Source organism: Hylobates moloch, unplaced genomic scaffold (genome assembly GCF_009828535.3).
Source record: "Hylobates moloch isolate HMO894 unplaced genomic scaffold, HMol_V3 SCAFFOLD_22, whole genome shotgun sequence".
Taxonomy (NCBI): Eukaryota; Metazoa; Chordata; class Mammalia; order Primates; family Hylobatidae; genus Hylobates; species Hylobates moloch.
Genome location: NW_026652297.1, coordinates 8,255,312 through 8,275,203, shown reverse-complemented (window position 1 = coordinate 8,275,203; position 19,892 = coordinate 8,255,312). Strand labels below are relative to the sequence as shown.

The 19,892-nt window shown below is 36.9% G+C and overlaps 1 protein-coding gene across 2 annotated transcripts in view; it reads right to left on the bottom strand.

The window, feature by feature from the left end:
* Positions 1-701: 701 nt before the first annotated feature.
* Positions 702-19,892, bottom strand: part of XRN1 (5'-3' exoribonuclease 1) — a 137,933-nt gene continuing 118,742 nt past the window's right edge. For both annotated transcript variants that reach the window (XM_032144161.2, XM_032144162.2), the window contains exons 37-41: positions 19,326-19,507; positions 8,269-8,382; positions 8,071-8,173; positions 2,040-2,200; positions 702-1,253 (exon numbers count right to left, since the gene is read on the bottom strand). In XM_032144161.2, the coding sequence (XP_032000052.1) occupies positions 951-1,253; positions 2,040-2,200; positions 8,071-8,173; positions 8,269-8,382; positions 19,326-19,507 (863 nt within the window). In that variant the 3' untranslated portion in view covers positions 702-950. The remainder of the gene's footprint in view (positions 1,254-2,039; positions 2,201-8,070; positions 8,174-8,268; positions 8,383-19,325; positions 19,508-19,892) is intronic.

The following is a 19,892-nucleotide window of genomic DNA, read 5'->3' as shown; positions in this document are numbered from 1 at the left end:
AGCACATCTTGGAACTTAAAACAACAATTAGAATTTCTTCAGTCCCAGGAAGCACTATATACCGACCAACTATGAAGCTCTCATAAAATGTCAGGTAAGCAAATAAAAAGCTATACAATACAATTTATTAATTAACATAATATTTCATATTTTATTTTGTTAGAAGATTAATTTGTAATCATTGTACCCTGTAGATTTTGAAACAATTTTATTAGAAATTACTAATGCTGGTTCTTGGGTAATCTAAAAAATTGTATTTACTCAAATTTAGAATGCTATTTATAGTTCTAAGCAGTTAGATGAAATATTCTGATTATTCTAAAGTTGCTTTGGTACAAAATTTAGAATAAAGCAAAACTGGCAGCACCACAACAAATGTGATCCTTTCACAGCAGGTCTAAAGACCCTCAGAGGCAGCAAAGCATAAGTTAAAACACACATAAATAAGAGCCATTCTCCTGACAATTTTCTTACATCATTAAAAAGAGAAATAAAATCTACATTCAGTAAGTTATACTGGAGGCCCAAATTTCATGCTCCATGTAATTATTCCTCAATGACAGTGTAAAAAATGCTTATTATTGCTAACTGATGTCTAATTCATAGTTCAGGATGCTTCAATCATGAGGCCAATGATTAGAGTGGTACATTTTAATGTTTAGTCCACTGATACTGTGATATTATTTTAATGCAAGGCTTAATTTAGTTTTTTATTACAGATTTATTGAGGTATAATTGACATACAACAAACTGCACATACTTAAAGTGCACAATTTGATACACAGTCTTTTAAACAGCATGAAAAGTGCCTGATAACTTAAAAATGAAAAAATTTCAATTTACACATATTATTTTAAAATAGTACATTCTAATTTTTATGAGATATAGATATGGATTTATAAAAAGGTAGATGGAAAGAGAAGAAATTAACTTAATTCCAAGAGCCAAATTTACTCAGAAGGTTTAGAAACACCAAAATTGACAGCCAGTTTTCTTGATTTTCTTCTTGAAGAAGAGCTTGGTGTTGACTTATGGTGAGATATACTATGGCCTTGAGAGGCAGTTTCAACTTGAAAAGAAGATGCAGGTTGAGCAATCTGAGAGGACTTCAAAGAAGCTGATGAGCTCTCCCGTGGACTTACTTTGACAATGTTGGAAGAATCTGGCTGGCTAGTCTGAACTGGAGTGGCTTGAGAACTCTGGGCTTCCTTATTCTCAAAGTTCTTTTTGTTTGCAACCCTTTTTTTAGTAACCTGTTAGGAATAAAAGCATCACTAATTAATAATGTAGGCAAAAAAATAGCTAGTGTCAGAAATTACCATAAACCATGCATGCTGTTAATATTTGTCAATCACAGCTGATCTGTGACTTCCACTTACAATTTCCAAGTATGACTTTAGTAATTCAAAGAACTTAGTTACAAACAAAATATTTAAAATTCTTGGCTGGGTGCAGTGGCTCACAACTGTAATATCAGCACTTTGGGAGGCCGAGGCAGGTGGATCGCTTGAGATCTGGGGTTTGAGACCATGGCAAAACCCATCTCTACAAAAAAATTACAAAAACTAGACAGGCATGGTGGCACATGCCTGTAGCCTCAGGTACTCAGGAGTCTAAAGTGGGAGGATCACTTGAGCCCAGGAAGTCGAGGTTGCAGGGAGCCGAGACTGTGTGTGGGCTGCGTTCCAGCCTGGGCTACAGAGTGAGATCCTCCTCCAAAAAAATGAATAATAATAATAAAAAAACAAATAAATACAATTCTCCATAGGTTATTTTAAAAATATTTGTGATTTTATTTATATTCCTGATTTTAATCAATCTGTATTAGAATAGCATATTACTTGGTACAATTATTATTTATTAGAACACAAACTCAGAGAGCAGGGACAGGTCAGACTTGTCAACCATTGCCTTCTTACTACCCACACTAGTACTGAACTTCTGGTTGGCACTGAATAATTAAACTGAATAAAAAAATGTTTATCAATAGTCTTTCAGCATTAAACAAATAATTATCTTAAAAATATTATTTTTCTCACCTGCAGAGGTATAAACTGATTGTGCACACCCCCTGGTATTCCCCCAGCCATGGGCATGGTCCCAGAATATAAAGTATGATGGAAGGGCTTCCCAGGAACTGGCACTGATGGTCCCCATGGCATTGAGCCAAAGAGATGAGACGATGAAGGCATTATATTAGCTGTTAAAAACCAAGGAAAATTTTTCTTTTAGTAAAATGGTATCGTCAAAGCTCTGAAATTTGAGACCTCCTTCTGCTAGCCTTTTTGGGCTTTCTTTTTCCCTTTGACAAAAGGCCTACACTTACTTCACCTATAATTACTCTTCCTTACAACATTCAACCTCAGGATCCTTTCCTAGGACTGTGTGGACTATCTACACAAATGAATTTATCATTATACTGGCCTGAAAAGGAGAATACTACTACTAATATCACATGCTGATACAAGTTTTAGGAATATTTGCAATTATATTTATAAAAAACATAAAAGGGTCATGAAATTGTCCCTTGTGAGAGAAAAGCTTGGGCACAAAGAGAGAAATCTTAAGGATCTCACCTGCCCCCAATGCATAGTTGCTTCCATAGTGATCCCAGTCTACAAAAAACCCAAAAAAGCTCAAGTCCTGAAATCTCATCACCTTCATATGACGGGTAGAATCTTTCTTTTCTCTATTTTAATATTTGTAAGTCAAGGTCTTTTTTCACTTACAGTTTATTAAAAATGTATTGAACCAATGGGTTCCAAATCTAATTTGTGTATCTGAATCACTTGAGGAGCTTGTGAAATACAGATTTCACAAGCTCCTGGGCAGGGCCTGGGCAGGGCCTCAGACCTAGTAAGCCAGACTCTGAGGGGCCCTGGAGTTTGTATTAAGCTCCATAGGCGATTCTTATGGAGACAGCCTGTACCAGTACAGCATTTGAAAACTACATTAAACATTGACAATCAAGGCACCAGCACACTGCCACTGAAGAAGATATGCACTATGTTCAAATATTCTTTTCATAGAGATAAAAAGCAGCCAGATCTGTAAAACAGTATAGCTTAATTAAAGTTCAGCTATTTAAGACATTTTTGGATTAGGAGAGAAGAACCATAATATATTTCAGTGTTATGAAATATACATACACAAATTCTAAGAGGAAGAAAACTTTTAATATGAAAAACACTAATAAGATTCAGAAAATTAGGCCAGGCGTGGTGGCTCATGCCTGTAATCCCAGCACTTTGGGATGCCAGGCATGGCATGTGGCTGTGGTCCCAGCTACTCGGGAGGCTAATGTGTGAGGATCGCTTGAGCCTGGGAGGTGGAGGTTGCAGTGAGCCAAGATCATGTCACTGCACTTTAACTTGGTTGACAGAGTGAGACCTTGTCTCAAAAAAGAAAAGAAAAGTAGAAAATTAGGTCTTCAAACTATCTACGAGCAACTCTGGTGGGAGTCATAATGCTAAGAAGGTCTATTTAAAAGATGCTATGCTAATCTTATACAGTGGTCAACTCTGTAATTTCCCCAATAAATCACTGTTATAAATATGAAATACATATTCCTCAACTGGGACATTTTACATCATAAATTTTTTTATACCATAAAACAGAAATTTACAAAATAACTTTAAAATGTTAATTTAATGCTTAAGTTGTTCTCTGCTGATTAACCTTCAAATATCTTGGCATTTATGTATTTACGTATTTTAACTGGAATATTTGGAGAACACCTTTATAGGACCAAAAGCATTCCAATTATAACCTTAAAATTATTAGTGGGTATGAATAAACTAATCAACATGAAAAAGGTTAAAATATCAATAATAAATGGGGAAAACAATCATTCCTCTTAAAAAATATATGATCATAAGACAATTCTTCTTTAGAGAAGTCTGTGTGCAAACTTTTAGGTACCCTACACATACTAATTACTTAAAATTAATCTGTACATAGCTACTCTATTCATTTTTGAATGTGAAGCAGCAGTAGTCAAATTAGATTTTATAAGTTATGGTGATACTCTTACACTGAGCTATATAAAAACATCAGATCCATTATGTCATGAAAACTTTATGACTAAAACATTGTTGGCCGGGCACAGTGGCTCATGCCTGTAATCCTGGCACTTTGGGATGCCGAGGCTGGTGGCTCCCTTGAGCCTAGAGTTTGAGACCAGCCTGAACAACATGGTGAAACCCCGTCTCTATAAAAAGATACAAAAATTAGCCAGGTGTGGTCGTGCGTGCCATAGTCCCAGCCACTTGGGAGGCAGAGGCAGGAGGATCAACTGAGCCCAAGGAGGTCGAGGCTGCAGTGAGACCTAATCATGCCACTGCACTCCAGCTTGGGTGACAGAGTGGGACTCTGTCTCAAAAAAAAAAAAAAAAAAAAAAAAATCCAAGTCTGTCGTCTGTTTTTTTTTTTTTTTTTGAGACCTAGGCTAGAGTGCAGTGGCACAATCTTGGCTCACTGCAGCCTCCGTCTCACAGGCTCAACTGATACTCCTGCCTCAGCCTCCTGAATAGCTGGAACTACAGGCACATGGCACCACACTCAGCTAATTTTTTCTATTTTTTGTAGTGACAAGGTCTCCCTATGTTGCCCAGGCTGGTCTTGAACTCATAGCTCTAGTGATCCTCCGACCTCAGCCTCTCAAAGTGCTGGGATTACAGGTATGCACCACCATACTCAGCTATCTGTTTTCAAAGCCCATGCTTTTGTTACTGTACTGCACTGGCATTCCTTTGACTGTATAAACAATGTTTTGTTTTGGTTTGGTTTGGGCCTTTGGGGGTTTTCTTGAGATAGGCCTTCCAAAGTGCTGGGATTATAGGCATGAGTCAACACGCCTGGCTCAGACTTGGATTTTGAATGCCAGTTCTGCTAGATAGTAACTTATGACCTTAGACAAATTACATTAAAAAAAAATCAAATACTACATACACATTGTACTAAAAAAGATGTTCTTTTTCTTTTTTTTTTTTTTTTTTTTTGAGACAGAGTCTAGCTCTGTCACCCAGGCTGGAGTGTAGTGGTGCAATCTCAGCTCACTGCAACCTCTGCATCCTGGGTTCAAGCAGTTCTCCTGCCTCAGCCTCCTGAGTAGCTAGGACTACAGGTGTGTGCCACCACACCCAGCTAATTTTCGAATTTTCGTATTTTTAGTAGAGACAGTTTCTCCATGTTGGTCAGGCTGGTCTCGAACTCCTGACCTCAAGTGATCCACCCACCTCGGCCTCCCAAAGTGCTGGGATTACAGGCGTGAGCCACCGCGCCCGGCCTAAAAAAGATTTTCAACAGAAAACAGCAGACATCTGTTCTACTCCAGGTTTAACTGTTTAGATATTTATTTCCACACTGTTCAATTATTTGCTTATGCTACTTGTTAATAATTTATTAATTTTAGGCATTTTTAGGCCTACTGGCTTCTTATTTAGATAGAACAAAATTTAGTTTTTTTTGCATTACCCCTCACTACTTACCCTGTACTCCCAATGTAAGTAGATTACATCATTTGTTTAAATATACAAGCAGTGTTATCTATTTGTGGTATGTGGCTATGTAAATATTATCACTGCAGAGCCAAGCTGGGTACTCTGATTATGTTTCTTTTCTTGTAAAAAGAGATCCATTATGTATTTTCTTGTAAAACCTTTTGTTTTTACTTGAGTTGTCATTATCTTTTTTTTTTTTTTTTTGAGACAGGTCTCATTCTGTCACCCAGGCTGGGGTGCGGTGGCACAATCACAGCTCACTGCAGCCTTGACCTCCCAGGCTCAAGTGATCCTCCTGCCTCAGCTTCCCAAGTAGCTGGGACTATAGGTGCATGCCACCATGTCTGGCTACCTTTGTATTTTTTGTAGATTAGAGATGGGGTTTTATCATATTGCCCAGGCTGTTTCGCCATGTTGCCCAGGCTAATTATTATTTTTTAAAAGCTTAGTCTTGCTCATATCAATTCTTTAGGAAAAATATAATAAAAGCTGCTTAGTCTTCTCTATACCCATCCTTAATGTTTTCCCGTTGCTCATCTATTAATAACCTTCCTTACTGCCAAGACTTCCCTCTGCCTCTCCAGTTGGGACTAGTCACTTTCTAGACCCACTGAGCAGCTGGCATCCTGGGACTTCCATTCATTGTATAACTATACTACATCTACAATTTGTTATTTTGGTTTCCTAATTTTCTTTTCGTTTTTAAACTACTGCTTTGTTTGTCGGAGCATGTAATTCAGTAGCTTCTTAAGAAAGGGTAGGCAAGGCATGACGGTTCACGCTTGTAATCTCAGCATTTTCAAAGGCTGAAGTGGGAGGACTGCTTGAGTTCACAATTTTGAGACCAGTTTGGGCAACATAGTGAGACCTTGTTGCTTAAAAAGAAAGGGTATATAAGAAATAAATTTGTGTATCTGAAAATATCTTTGTGCCTCCTTTGTACTAGATTCAGAGTTTGGCTATACAGAGAAATTAGGATGAAACTCATTCTGCCTCAGGGTTTTGAGGTATTCAATACTTTCTGGCTTCTAGGCACTGTTCAATAGTGCAGTACCATTCTAATTTTTGATCTTTGTATGTATTTCTTCTCTTCTCTGAATCTCTTAGGACCACCTTTTTATCACTAGTATTCAGAATCTGAAGATAATCTGTGTCTTCATTGTGTTCAACATTTGTTGGCCCTTTTAGAGATGCATATTGTTTTGTTTTAGATAAGTTTATTATTTTTTTGACACTTACCTCCTTTCCTTCATCTCCGATCTCTTTTTCTGGAACTCTAATAAGGTGGGAGCTGGATCTGTGCACTAAATCTCTGTTCTTTCTTATTTTACAGCTTTTATCTTCCTTGGCTTTGCTAGGACTTTATCTACTAAATTTTAAAATTTTACTTAACAATTTTACCTGTACTCTAATTATTCTTTTTTCATCTTCCAATTTCCTATCTGGGGAGAAGGGTATGACTGGCTACAATCTGAGAACAGGACGAGAAAAAGGGAACTTTTCCTTAATCTCTGTGTTTTCAGTCTCACATTGCATTCTCTTCTCTGCCTGGCATTCCCATATCTAGAGAGCTCCTCTAGAAAACACACCTCCAGTTTTTCGCTTGCAGAGGTCTGGCTGCGTCGCAGAGGGAAGGGGGGGTAGTCTCACCACTCCACACATAGACTTTCAACCAATCCCTCTTTTCAGCACATACTTCCTCTTTATCTTCTCTAATAGTTTCTGATGCCTCCAAGTTCTGAACCTCTTGGGAATGGCGAGGGACAATCTACTTATGCTCATTTGTAGTCTCTTCTACAGGCACTTTAGCTTGTAGCTTTTAACCTTGCTCTGCTAAAATGGTTACTTCTTCAGTTGTTTTTCTCAACACAAACTCTTTTCAAATCTCTAATCTGCTGATATTTCTTCTCCTATGTCTTCATCCTCATAGATTTACACTTTTGAAATCCTTTATTATTCAGTTTAATGAGGAGAAGAGATAACTGCATGTCATAAATTTAATCAGTATTATTCACCTTTCTAATGCTTATTGTAAGCATTAGATATTTAGAATTCCTGGAGTATTACCTGGCAGTAGATGCAGAAAAGGGATTTTCTAAACTTAAATAAATTATCGTCTTTAAAACAATAATAATTAAGATAAAGGGAAGCCAACTACTATTAGGAAAAAAAGCTGAGTGACTTAGAAAATCTCAGAACTTAAGATTTAGAATTATAAAATGGTAGTCTCAACAAGATTTTGGACATAGTCTACTACCACAAGAAAATACAGTCCTGAAGAAATTACATGATTTTTTTTTTACCTTTTGATGTCTAACTTAAATCCAAATTTATCTGTTAGCAGTTATTGGAGAATAAGGGCCTGCCCACTCAACCTCTTCTTACTACTCTAGCCATACTAGAGGTTGTAGGAAGAGAATGGTATTTCTAGATGAATCTGCAGGCTGTGGCTTTAGGCTTTCTCACAATTTCTTCTTACATTCCTAGATATTTGAGTACATTTTTGATTTCTTAAAAGAGCTTAGTAAAAATAACAATGACAAATACTTACAAATGAAAAATATCTTACCAGTAGGTGGGGGAAAGACTGGAGGAATGGTTCCAGGTGGTACAGCTGAAGGATAATTTGCAAATACTGGTGAAGGCAAAGGGAAATTCACGCCTAAGGAGCCCTGTGGAAGTATTTAAAAGTTATAAGACAATGAAATACAAGCTTTCTATAGGGACTAATAAAAATTTTAATAGAGAAGTCATGGACAGTTCTTACCAACTGTTGTAAAGCAAAAAGTGCAGCTTTCTCCTTGGCTTCATTTTCAGAGTGGCACTGTGGCCCATGTACCAGTAAGCCATTAGATAATTTTACTTGGCAAACGGTCATTGTCTAAAAAAAGAGAATATATATGTCTATGAAATTCTCTGTCTAGGAAGTTGACCTCCCCCAAAGTTTAGTCTAAACAAGTAAAATAATTTTATCAAGAACTTAAAAAAGGGCTTTTAGTTCAAGTTTTCAATTGCCAGGGAAAAATTTTAGAGCTGTTGCCTTATCTTTTTCAGTGTTTACAAAATAAAAAGCTTTCTAAGCTGGCTGAAGGGTCAAGCCACCTAATGCAAATGAAAGCCAGCAAAACTGTTTTCTTTATACAAGGGGTTGACAAACTATGGAGTTCTGCCTCTTTTTGTAAATAAAGTTTTATTGGAACATGGCCACATCCATTCTAATGGCTACTTTCACACTGTTAACTGTAGAGTTTGGAAGCTGTGATAGAGACCATCTGGCCCACAAGGCCTAAAATATTTACCGACTCTACAGAAAAAATTTGCTGACTCATGTTTATACCATCCTTTACTTAGGAGATATTTTGGTAATATGAGTTAATTGCCAAAATATAAAAGACTCAGAGATTCTGATGTGTTTTCTATTCATATTTAAATTATAACTATATTAATACTTTTTCTGTTTTATAAAAAAGCTTGTTTTGTTTTGGTTTACCTTGATTTTTTTTTTTAAATAGATTCAGGGGGTACAAATGTAGTTACATGGATATAATACATAGTGGTGAAGTGTGGACTTCAGTGTACCCATTGCCTGAACAGTATACATTGTACCCAGTAGGTCATTTCTCATCCCTCACATCCCTCTTACCATCCCATCTTCTGAAATCTCTAATGTCTATTATTATACTCTGTATGTCCATGTTTAGCTCCCATTTATAAATGAGAACATGTGATACCTGACTTTCTGTTTCTGAATTATTTCACTTAGGATAATGGCCCCCAGTTCCATTAATGTTGCTGCAAGATACATGATTTCATTCTTTTTATGGCTGGATAGTATTACATGGTATGCGCATACACACACACACACACCCATACCCACACACATTTTCTTTATCCAATCATCCACTGATGGACACTTAGGTTGATTCCATATCTTTGCTACTGTGAATAGTGCTGTGATAAACATACAAATGCAGGCATACTTTTTATATAACGATTTCTTTTCCTGGGGTACTGGGGTAGATACCCAGAAGTGAGATTGCTGGATTAAATCATAGTTCTATTTTTAGCTCTTTGAGGAATCACCATACTGTTTTCAGACAGGTTGTACTAATTTACATTCCAACCAACAGTGTATAAATACTCCCTTTTTGCCACATCCTTGCCAAAATCTGTTTTTTGACTTTTAAATAATAGCCATTCTGCCTGGTGTGAGATGGTATCTCATTGTGGCCCTAAAATCTGCACTTCTCTGGTAATTAGTAATGTTGAACATTTTTTTCATGTTTGTTGGCAACCCCTTGAGATGTCTTCTTTTGAGAAATGTTCACTCATGACCTTTGCCTGTTTTTAATGGGGTTGTTTTTTACTTGTTGAGTTCCTTATAGATTCTGGATATTTAGTCCTTTGTCAGATACATAGTTTGCAAATACTGTAGATTGTCTGTTTACTCTGTTGATTATTTCTTTTGCTGTGCAGGAGCTTTTTAGTTTAGTTAAGTCCCATTTGTCTATTTTTGTTTTTGTTGCATTTGCTTTTGAGATTAGTCATAAATCTTTGTCTAGGCCAATGTCCAGAAGAGTTTTTCCTAGGGTTTCTTATAGGATTTTTATTGTTTCAGGTCTTACATTTAAGACTCATTTCATGAATTCTCTATATATTCTGGATATTCTTTATCAGATGTATCATTAGGAAGAATTTTCTCTTATTCTATGAGTTACCTTTTTCACTCTTGTTATTGTCTTTTGATGCACAAAATGTTAAAATTTCCATGAAGTACAATTTGTCCATGTTTTCTTTCACGGCCTGTGCTTCTGGTGTCATATCCCAGAAATCACTGCCAAATCCAACGCTGTGAAGCTTCTGCCCTAAGTTTTCTTCTAAGACTTTTATAGTTTTAGGCCTTATCTTACATTTAGGTATTTGATCCATTTTGAATTAATTTTCATATATTATGTTAGGTAAGGGCTAACTTCATTCTTTAAAATGTGAATATCCAGTTACCCAGCACCATATGCCGAAAGATCATCCACTTCCATTATTTTTATTTTTTATTTTTTGAGATGGAGTCTCACTCTGTTGCCCAGGATGGAGTGCAGTGGCGTGATCTTGGCTCACTGCAACTTCTGCCTCCCAGGTTCAAGCAATTCTCCTGCCTCAGGCTCCCGAGTAGCTGTGATTATAGGTGCATGCCATCATGTCCAGCTAATTTTTTGTATTTTTAGTAGAGACAGGGTTTCACCATGTTGGCCAGGCTGGTCTTGAACTCCTGACCTCAAGCAATCTGCCCGCCTCGGCCTCTGAAAATGCTGGGATTACAGGCATGAGCCACTGCGCCCAGCTATCCACTTCCAAGTGAATGGTCTTGACAACTTGTCAAAAAATATTTTGAACATGTATGCAAGGGTTTATTTTTGGGCTCTCTATTCTATTGGGATTTTGATAGGAATTGCACTGAATTTGTAGACTGCTGTGGGTAGTATTGAGATCATAACAATATTAAGTTTTCCAATCCATGAACAGAGTGTGTTTCTATTTGTCTTTTTACATGTCTTTCAGCAACATTTTGTAGTTTTCAGTGTATAAGCACATCATTTCCTTTGTTACTTTTATTCCTAAGCATTTTATTATTTTTGATATTATAGTTTTGATACTATCATAGAGTTTTCTTAATTTCCTTTTCAGATTTTTCACTGTTAGTGTGTAAAAATACAACCGATTTTTGTGAGCTGATTTTGTATTCTGCAACTTTGCTGTATTTATTAATTGGGATTTTTTGTGGAATCTTTAGGGTTTGCTACTGTAAGATCATATCATCTGCAAACGGATACTGCTTTACTTCTTCCCTTCTAATTTAGATGTCTTTTATTTATTTTTCTTGCTTAATTGCTCTGGACAGAACTTCCATTACTGTGCTGAACAGAAGTGGTGAAAGCAGGCATCTTTGCCTTGGCCCTGATTTTAGAAAAAACTGCTTTCTGTTTTAGGTTAGAGGGTATCAAGAACTGGATATAAAGAGAATAAAACAACTTTCTTGTGGTCAGTAGGTCTCAAAGTGCAGTATGGGGATAGCTGAGGGTCTGTGAGACCCTTTCAGGGAGGCATTGAGATCAAAACTATTTTCATAATTATATATGCATATACTTTTTAGAGTTGGGGTCTCACTCTGTTGCCCAGGCTGTAGTATAGTGATGTGATCAAGGCTCACTGTAGCCACCAACTACCAGGTTTAAGCAATCCTCTCACATCAGCCTCCTGAACACCTGAGAATATAGGTAGGTGCTACCACGCTTAGCTGTTTTTATAGTTTTTTTTAGAGATGATGGTCAGGCGCAGTGGCTCACGCCTGTAATCCTAGCACTCTGGGAGGCTGAGGCAGGCAGATCACCTGAGGTCAGGAGTATGAGACTAGCCTGGCCAACATGGTGAACCGTGTCTCTACTAAAAATACAAAAATTAGCCGGGTGGGGTTGCACGTGCCTGTAGTCCCAGCTACTCAGGAAGCTGAGGCAGGAGAATCGCTTGAACCTGGGAGGTGGAAGCTGCAGTGAGCACGTGCCACCGCACTCTAGCCTGGGTGACAGAGCGAGGTTCTGTCTCCAAAGAAAAAAAAAAAATTTTTTTTTTAGGAGATGAGGTCTAGGCCAGGCACAGTGGCTCACACCTGTAATCCCAGCACTCTGGGAGGCCGAGGCAGGTGGATCACAAGGTAAGGAGTTCGAGACCAGCCTGACCAACATGGTGAATTAGCCCAGCGTGGTGGCATGCACCTGTAATCCCAGCTACTCAGGAGGCTGAGGCAGGATAATCGCTTGAACTCGGGAGGCGGAGGTTGCAGTGAGCCAAGATCGCAGCACTGCACTCCAGCCTGGGCGACAGAGTGAGACTCTGTCTCAGAAAAAAAACAGAAATGAGGTCTTGCCCAGGCTGATCTCAAACTACCGAGCTCAAGTGATTCTTCTGCCTCAGCCTCCTGAGTTGTTGGGCTTACAGGTATGAGCCACCGCACCTAGCTCATGATAATATTGAGGTGCTATGCCCTTTTTCTCATTACTTTTTCTTATTTCCTACTTTCTCACAAGTATATGGAGGACAAAATGTTTATTGATAAGGTTTCAGATTCCACACTGCAAGATTCCACACTGTAACTAACCTTAAACAAAATACCACTCTTAAGTTTTTTTTTTTTTTTTTTTTTTTTAATGGAGTTTTGCTCTGTCACCCAGGCTGGAGTGTAATGGCGCGGTCTCAGCTCAGTGCAACCTCTGCCTCCTGGGTTCAAGCCATTCTCCTGCCTCAGTCTCCCGAGTAGCTGGGAGTACAGGCATGCGCCACCACACCCAGCTAATTTTTGTATTTTTAGTAGAGATGAGGTTTCACCACGCTGGCCAGGCTGGTCTCAAACTCCTTACCTCAAGTGATCCGCCCACCTTGGCCTCCCAAAGTGCTGGGATTACAGACGTGAGATACCACGCCCAGCCCACTTTTGAGTTTTAATGTAATATTAAAGTATAGCCAAAACTATCTGAAAAGGCTATTAAGATTCTCTTCATTTTTCTAATTTCGTATCTGTATGAGGTCATGTATTTCTACAAAAAAACACGTATCACTAGGGATTGACAGTATTAAGCAGACAGGAGAATCTAGCTTCTCCTATTACTATTGTGGTGAGAAGGATTTTTAAAACGTAGAGCAGGACGGGCATGGTGGCATGTGCCTGTAATCCTAGCACTTTGGGAAGCCAAGGTGGGAGGACTGCTTGAAGCCAGCCTGGGCAACAAAATGACACCCCATCTCTTTAAAAAAAAAAAAAAAAAAAAAATTCGAGTAATATCACTCTTCTAAGTAAATTTTTTAAGTAGTTAACATTTTTTTACTTTCTTTTTTTTGTTTGTTTCTAGTTTTATGAATACATAATAGTTATAATACACATTTATGGGGTACATGTGATATTTTGATACAAGGATATAATGTATAATGATCAAATCAGAGTAACTGAGATATCCATCACCTCAAGTATTTATCATTTTTGCTGTGCTAGGAACATTTCAATTCCACTCTTTTGGTTATTTTAAAATATACATTACTGGTTTTTCAGTTTTTTTTATTGTTTTTATTTTTTTATTATACTTTAAGTTTTAGGGTACATGTGCACAACGTGCAGGTTTGTTACATATGTATACATGTGCCATGTTGGTGTGATGCACCCGTTAACTCTTCATTTAACATTAGGTATACCTCCTAATACTATCCCTCCCCCCTCCCCCGACCCCACAACAGGCCCCCGGTGTGTGATGTTCCCCTTCCTGTGTCCATGTGTTCTCATTGTTCAATTCCCACCTATGAGTGAGAACATGAGGTGTTTGGTTTTTTGTCCTTGTGATAGTTTACTGAGAATGATGGTTTCCAGCTTCATCCATGTCCCTACAAAGGACATGAACTCATCATTTTTTATGGCTGCATAGTATTCCATGGTGTGTATGTGCCACATTTTCTTAATCCAGTCTATCATTGTTGGACATTTGGGTTGGTTCCAAGTCTTTGCTATTGTGAATAGTGCCGCAATAAACATACGTGTGCATGTGTCTTTATAGCAGCATGTTTTATAATCCTTTGGGTATATACCCAGTAATGGGATGGCTGGGTCAAATGGTATTTCTAGTTCTAGATCCCTGAGGAATCGCCACACTGACTTCCACAATGGTTGAACTAGTTTACAGTCCCACCAACAGTGTAAAAGTGTTCCTATTTCCCCACATCCTCTCCAGCACTGTTGTTTCCTGACTTTGTAATGATCACCATTCTAACTGGTGTGAGATGGTATCTCATTGTGGTTTTGATTTGCATTTCTCTGATGGCCTGTGATGATGAGCGTTTTTTCATGTGTCTTTTGGCTGCATAAATGTCTTCTTTTGAGAAGTGTCTGTTCATATCCTTTGCCCACTTTTTGATGGGGTTGTTTTTTTCTTGTAAATTTGTTTGAGTTCATTGTAGATTCTGGATATCAGAATATACATTATTGTTAACAATAGTTGCCCTATTGTGCTACTGAAGACTAGAACTTATTCCTTCTAACAGTATTTTTGTATCCATTATCATGTCTTCCTCTCCTATTAATACCGTCCCCATTCCCCTTCTTGCCCTCTAATAACCACCATTCCACTCTCTATCTCCATGAATTCAAATTTTTTAGCTCCCACAAGTGAGAAAATGTGACACTGGGTTTTTTCTGCCTGGCTTATTACCCTTAACACAATGCCCTCCAGTTCTATCCACGTTGTTGCAAGTAACAGGATTTCATTCTTTTTTAGGGCTGTATAATATTCCATTGTATGTATATATAAATGTGTGTGTGTGTGTAGATAGATATATATATATCTACACACACACACACACACACACACACACACACAATTTTCTTCATCCATTTATCCATTGATGGACACTTAGGTTGATTTTGTATCTTGGCTTTTGTGAATTGCACTGCAATAAACATGAGAGGACAAATATCTCTTACATATACTGATATTTTTTCTTTTGGACCTATACCCAGCAGTGGAATTGCTGGATCATAAGGTAGCTCTATTTTTATCTTTTTGAGCAATTTCCATACTGTATGTCCTTCATAGTGGCTGTACTAATTTACGTTTCCACCAACAATGTATGAGGGTTTCCCTTTCTCTGCATCCTTACCAGCATCCATCATTGCCTGTTTTTTATTTTTTGGTAAAAGTCATTTTAATTGGAGATATATCATTGTAGTTTTGATTTGTATTTCTCTAATGTAGTGATGTTGAGCATTTTTGCATATACCTGTTGGCCATTTGTGTGTTTTCTTTTTAGAAATGTTTGTTGAGATCATTTGCCCATTAAAAATTTTTATAGTTATATTTTATTTTTGAAAAATTCAACTTTTGTTTTAGATATAGGGGTATACGTGCAGGTTTGTTACATGGGTATATTGCATTTGCCCACTATCAAATGGGATTTTTTGGGTTTTTTTTCCTCTTATTGAGTTGTTTGAGCTCCTTATATATTCTGGCTATTAATATCTTGTCAGATGGGTAGTTTGCAAATATTTTCTCCTCTTCTGTGTATTGTCTTTTCACTTCGTTGTGCAGATGCTTTTTAAGCTTGATGTGATACCATTTATGCATTTTTGCTTTAGTTGCCTGTGCTTTTGATGTCTTACTTATCTTTGCCCAAATCAATGTACTGGAGTGTTTCCCCAGTGTTTACTTCCAGTAGTTTAATAGCTACAGATCTAACATTTAAGTCTTTAATCCATTTTGATTTGATTTTTGAAAATGGTGAGAGATAGGCATTTAATTTCATTCCCTTAAATATGGATATCTAGTTGTCCCAGGACCATTTACTGAAGGGGCTGTTCTTTCCCTAATATATGTTCTTGGCATCTTTATAAAAAACAAGTTGACTGTAACTGTGTAGATTTATTTCTGGATTCTCTATTCTGTTCCATTAGTCTCTGTCTGTTTTTAAGCCAGTCCCATGTTGTTTTGGTTATATAACTGGGCAGTATAATGCCTCCAGCTTTGTTCACTTTGCTCTGGATTGCTGTAGCTATTCAGGGTCATGTGTGGTTCAAGATAAATTTTAGGATTTTTTTTTTTTTCTATTTCTGTGAAGAATGTCATCAGTATTTTGAGAGGAGTTGCACTGAATCTGCAGATTGCTTGGGGATGGTATAGATATTTTAACAATATTGATTCTTCCAATACATGAACATGGACAATCTTTCCATTTCTTTGTGTCTTCTTCAATTTCTTGCATCATTGTTTTATAATAAGTTTTCATTGTAGAGATCTTTCACTGCTTTGGTTAACTTGATTAATTTCTAGGTATTTTATTTTATTTGTAGCTATTCGGCAGGGGATTAATTTCTTGGTATCTTTTTCAGATTGTTTGCTGTCAGTATATAGTAATGTGACTATGTTGATTTTGTATCCTACAACTTCACTGAATTTATCAATTCTAATAGTTTTTTTCTAAATACAAGATTATATTGTCTACAAACAAGAGTAGTTTGACTCCTTCCTTTCCCTTTTGGATGCCTTTTATTTATTTCTGTTGTCTAATTGCTCTGGCAAGGATTTCCAGTACTATATTAACAGTGGTGAAAGTGGGCATCCTTGTCTTGTTTCCAGAATTTAAAGGAAAGGATTTCATTTTTCCCCCATTCAGTATGATACTAGCTGTGGGTTTGTTGTTGTTTATTATGTTGAGGTATGTTCCTTCTATACCCAGTTTGTTGAGAGCTGTTATCATAAAGAGATGCTGAATTTTATCAAACACTTTTTCAGTAAGTATTGAAATGATCATACGGTTTTTGTTCTTCATTTTGTTGATGTGTCACAGTTATTGACCGCACATATTTAAACATCCTTGCATACCTGGGATGAATCCCACTTGATCATGATGAATTCTTTTTAATGTGCTGTTGAATTCAATTCACTAGTATTGTGTTGAAGATTTTTATATCTAGTTCATCAGATATATCGGCCTGTAGTTCTCATTTTTTGTGGTGTCTTTCTTTGGTTTTGGTATCAGGGTAATACTGGCAAGTTTGGAAGTATTTTCTCCTCCTCAAGTTTTTGGAACAGTCTGAGTAGAACTGATATTAGCTCTTCTTTCAGTGTTTGGCAGAATTCAGTAGTGAAAACACCAGGTCCTGGTCTACTTTGATAGGAGACTTTTTACTACTGCTTCCATCTTGTTAATGTTGTTCTATTCAAGTTTTGGATTTCTTCATGGTTCATTCTTGGTATGTTTTTATGTGTCTCGGAATTCATCCATTTCTTCTAAGTTTTCCAATTTACTGCATATAGTTGCTCATAATAGTCTCTAAAAATATTTTGAATTTGTGTTATCAGATGTAATGACTCCTTTTTCATACCTGATTTTATTTATATGGATATTCTTTTACAGTCCGGCTAAAGGTTTGTTGATTTTGCTTATCTTTTCAAAAAAAAAAAACAACTTTTTCTTTCATTGATCTTTTGTACTATTTTTAGTATCAATTCATTATTTTCTGCCCCAATCTTTATCATTTATTTTCTTCTAAAAATTTTGGGTTTGGTTTCCTCTTGCTTTTCTAGTTATTATTTATTTTAAAAATTTGTATAAACATAAGGGGTGCAAGTGCAATTTTGTTACATGGATTTATTGCAGAGTGGTAAAGTCTAGACTTTTCTTATATTCATCACCTGAATTATGTACATTGCAGCCATTAAGTAATTTCTCACCATCTACTCCCTGCCCATCCCCCACCCTTCCAAGTCTCTAATGTCTATTATTTCACACTCTATATCCCTATGTACACATTATTTAGCTCCCACTTATAAATGAGAACATGTGGAATCTGCTTCTGAGTTGTTTGCTTAAGATAATGGCCTCAGTTCCATCCATGTTGCTGCAAAAGACATGGTTTCATTCTTTTTTAAAATGTCTGAACAATATCCCATTGTGTATATATACACCATATTTTCTTTATCCAATCATCTGTTGATGGACACTTAGGTTGATTCTACATCTTGGCTATTGTGACTAGTGCTGAAATATACATACAAGTCAGGTATCTTTTTTATACAATTTCTTTTCCTTTAGATAGATACCCAGTAGTGTGACTGCTGGAACTAATTCTTCAAGACACACTGTTAAGTTGTTTATCTGAAGTGTCTGTACTTTTTGGATGTAGGGATTTATTGCTATAATCTTCCCTCCCAGTACTACTTTTGCTGTATCCTATAGGTTTTAGTATGTTGTGTTTCCATTTTCATTTGTTTCAGGAAAATTTAAAATTTTCTCTTAATTTCTTCATTGACCCAAGGGCCATTCAGAAACATAATGTTTAATTTCCGTTTATTTGTATAGTTTCCAAAGTTCCTCTTGTTATTGATTTCTGGTTTTATTTCATTATGGTCAGAAAATATACTTGATTGAATTTTAATTTTTTGAATTTTGTGAGACTTGTTTTGTGGCTTAACATTTGGTCTATCCTTGAGAATGTTCCATTTGTTAAGGAAAAGAATGTATATTCTACAGCTGTTGGATGAAATGTTCTACAGATGTCTATTAGGTGAAAGTTATTTTTAATAAACAATGGATTAATAAACATATAGGTTTACTTGTAATATTTTATATATATATATGTATGTTTCAGAGACAAGGTCTTGCTCTGTTGCCCAGGCTGGAGTGCAATGGCATAATCATGGCTCACTGAAGTCCTGACCTCCTAGGCTCCTGCCTCAGCCTCGTGAGCAGCTGGGACTACAGGCTCACAACACACATGGCTAATTTTATTTTTATATTCTTTTGTAGAGATGAGCTCTTGCTATGTTGCCCAGGCTGGTCTTGAACTCCCAGCCTCAAGCTGTCCTCCTGCCTTGGCCTCCCAAAGTGCTGAGATTACAGGCATGACCCACTACACCTGGCCAATTTTTTTTGTTTTAATTTCAAACACAGTAAATATGGATATAAGTAAACAAAATTTCTTTGGGGTCCTCCAAAAAAAGTGTGGAGTTTCTGAGATCAAAAAGTTTGAAAACTGCTACTGTAGGCCAAGATCCCTGGCTCTATTAGTTTGAGGAATCTTGCCAGGATACCTGCTGCCCAGTTCCTCCCTGTCAGCTTCTCTTAGGGCTTTGGTTATGTATAATATTAGAGCTAGGGTAAGAAGCATAATCTATGCTGCTCATAAAGTTAAGAAAAATAGGCCCCATTATATTTTTTCTAGCTAAACATTTTCAACCAATTTATTTAAGCTTGATGTTAAAGAATTTATATAAATGGAACAGTAGTATACTATACCTGTGGCGTCCTAAGAAAGGAGAAATCAGGTTGTGGCATTCCAACAAGGGAACAAATTCGAGAAAGTTCAGTTACTGGTGTGGATACAGGAGGGATCTGGCTGGGGGCAGGCCAACACACATTGTCCATAGACTGAACATTATGGTACTCATTAGCACTGTGAGGCTTGTTCATGTAAGACGCTACCAAAAAAGAGAAAAGAGTCTATCTGTATTAATAAAATACTATCTCAAATTATGCACTTACTGTAGGGTTTTATAGAAGAGCTAAAAAGTGAAGTGAATTGCTCAAGGCCACCCATTATTAAATAACAGAATCAGGATTTCAGGTGGCTCTAGTTCCAAATCCTAGACTCTAGCAGTACAACCTGCTATCCAAGTGACTGTCAGCTTACCTTCAGTGGTCCTCTGGCCACGCACCTTATAAATTTGGTCGAAAAGCTTGAGAAATTCAGTTAGATGCTATAGAGCCACCAACTGCATTAAAAAGATGAGTCTTCCATGAAGCACATATAAAGAACTATTTAGTACTTCCTAAAATTATTGTGACTTCAGTAAAGGTTTTTGG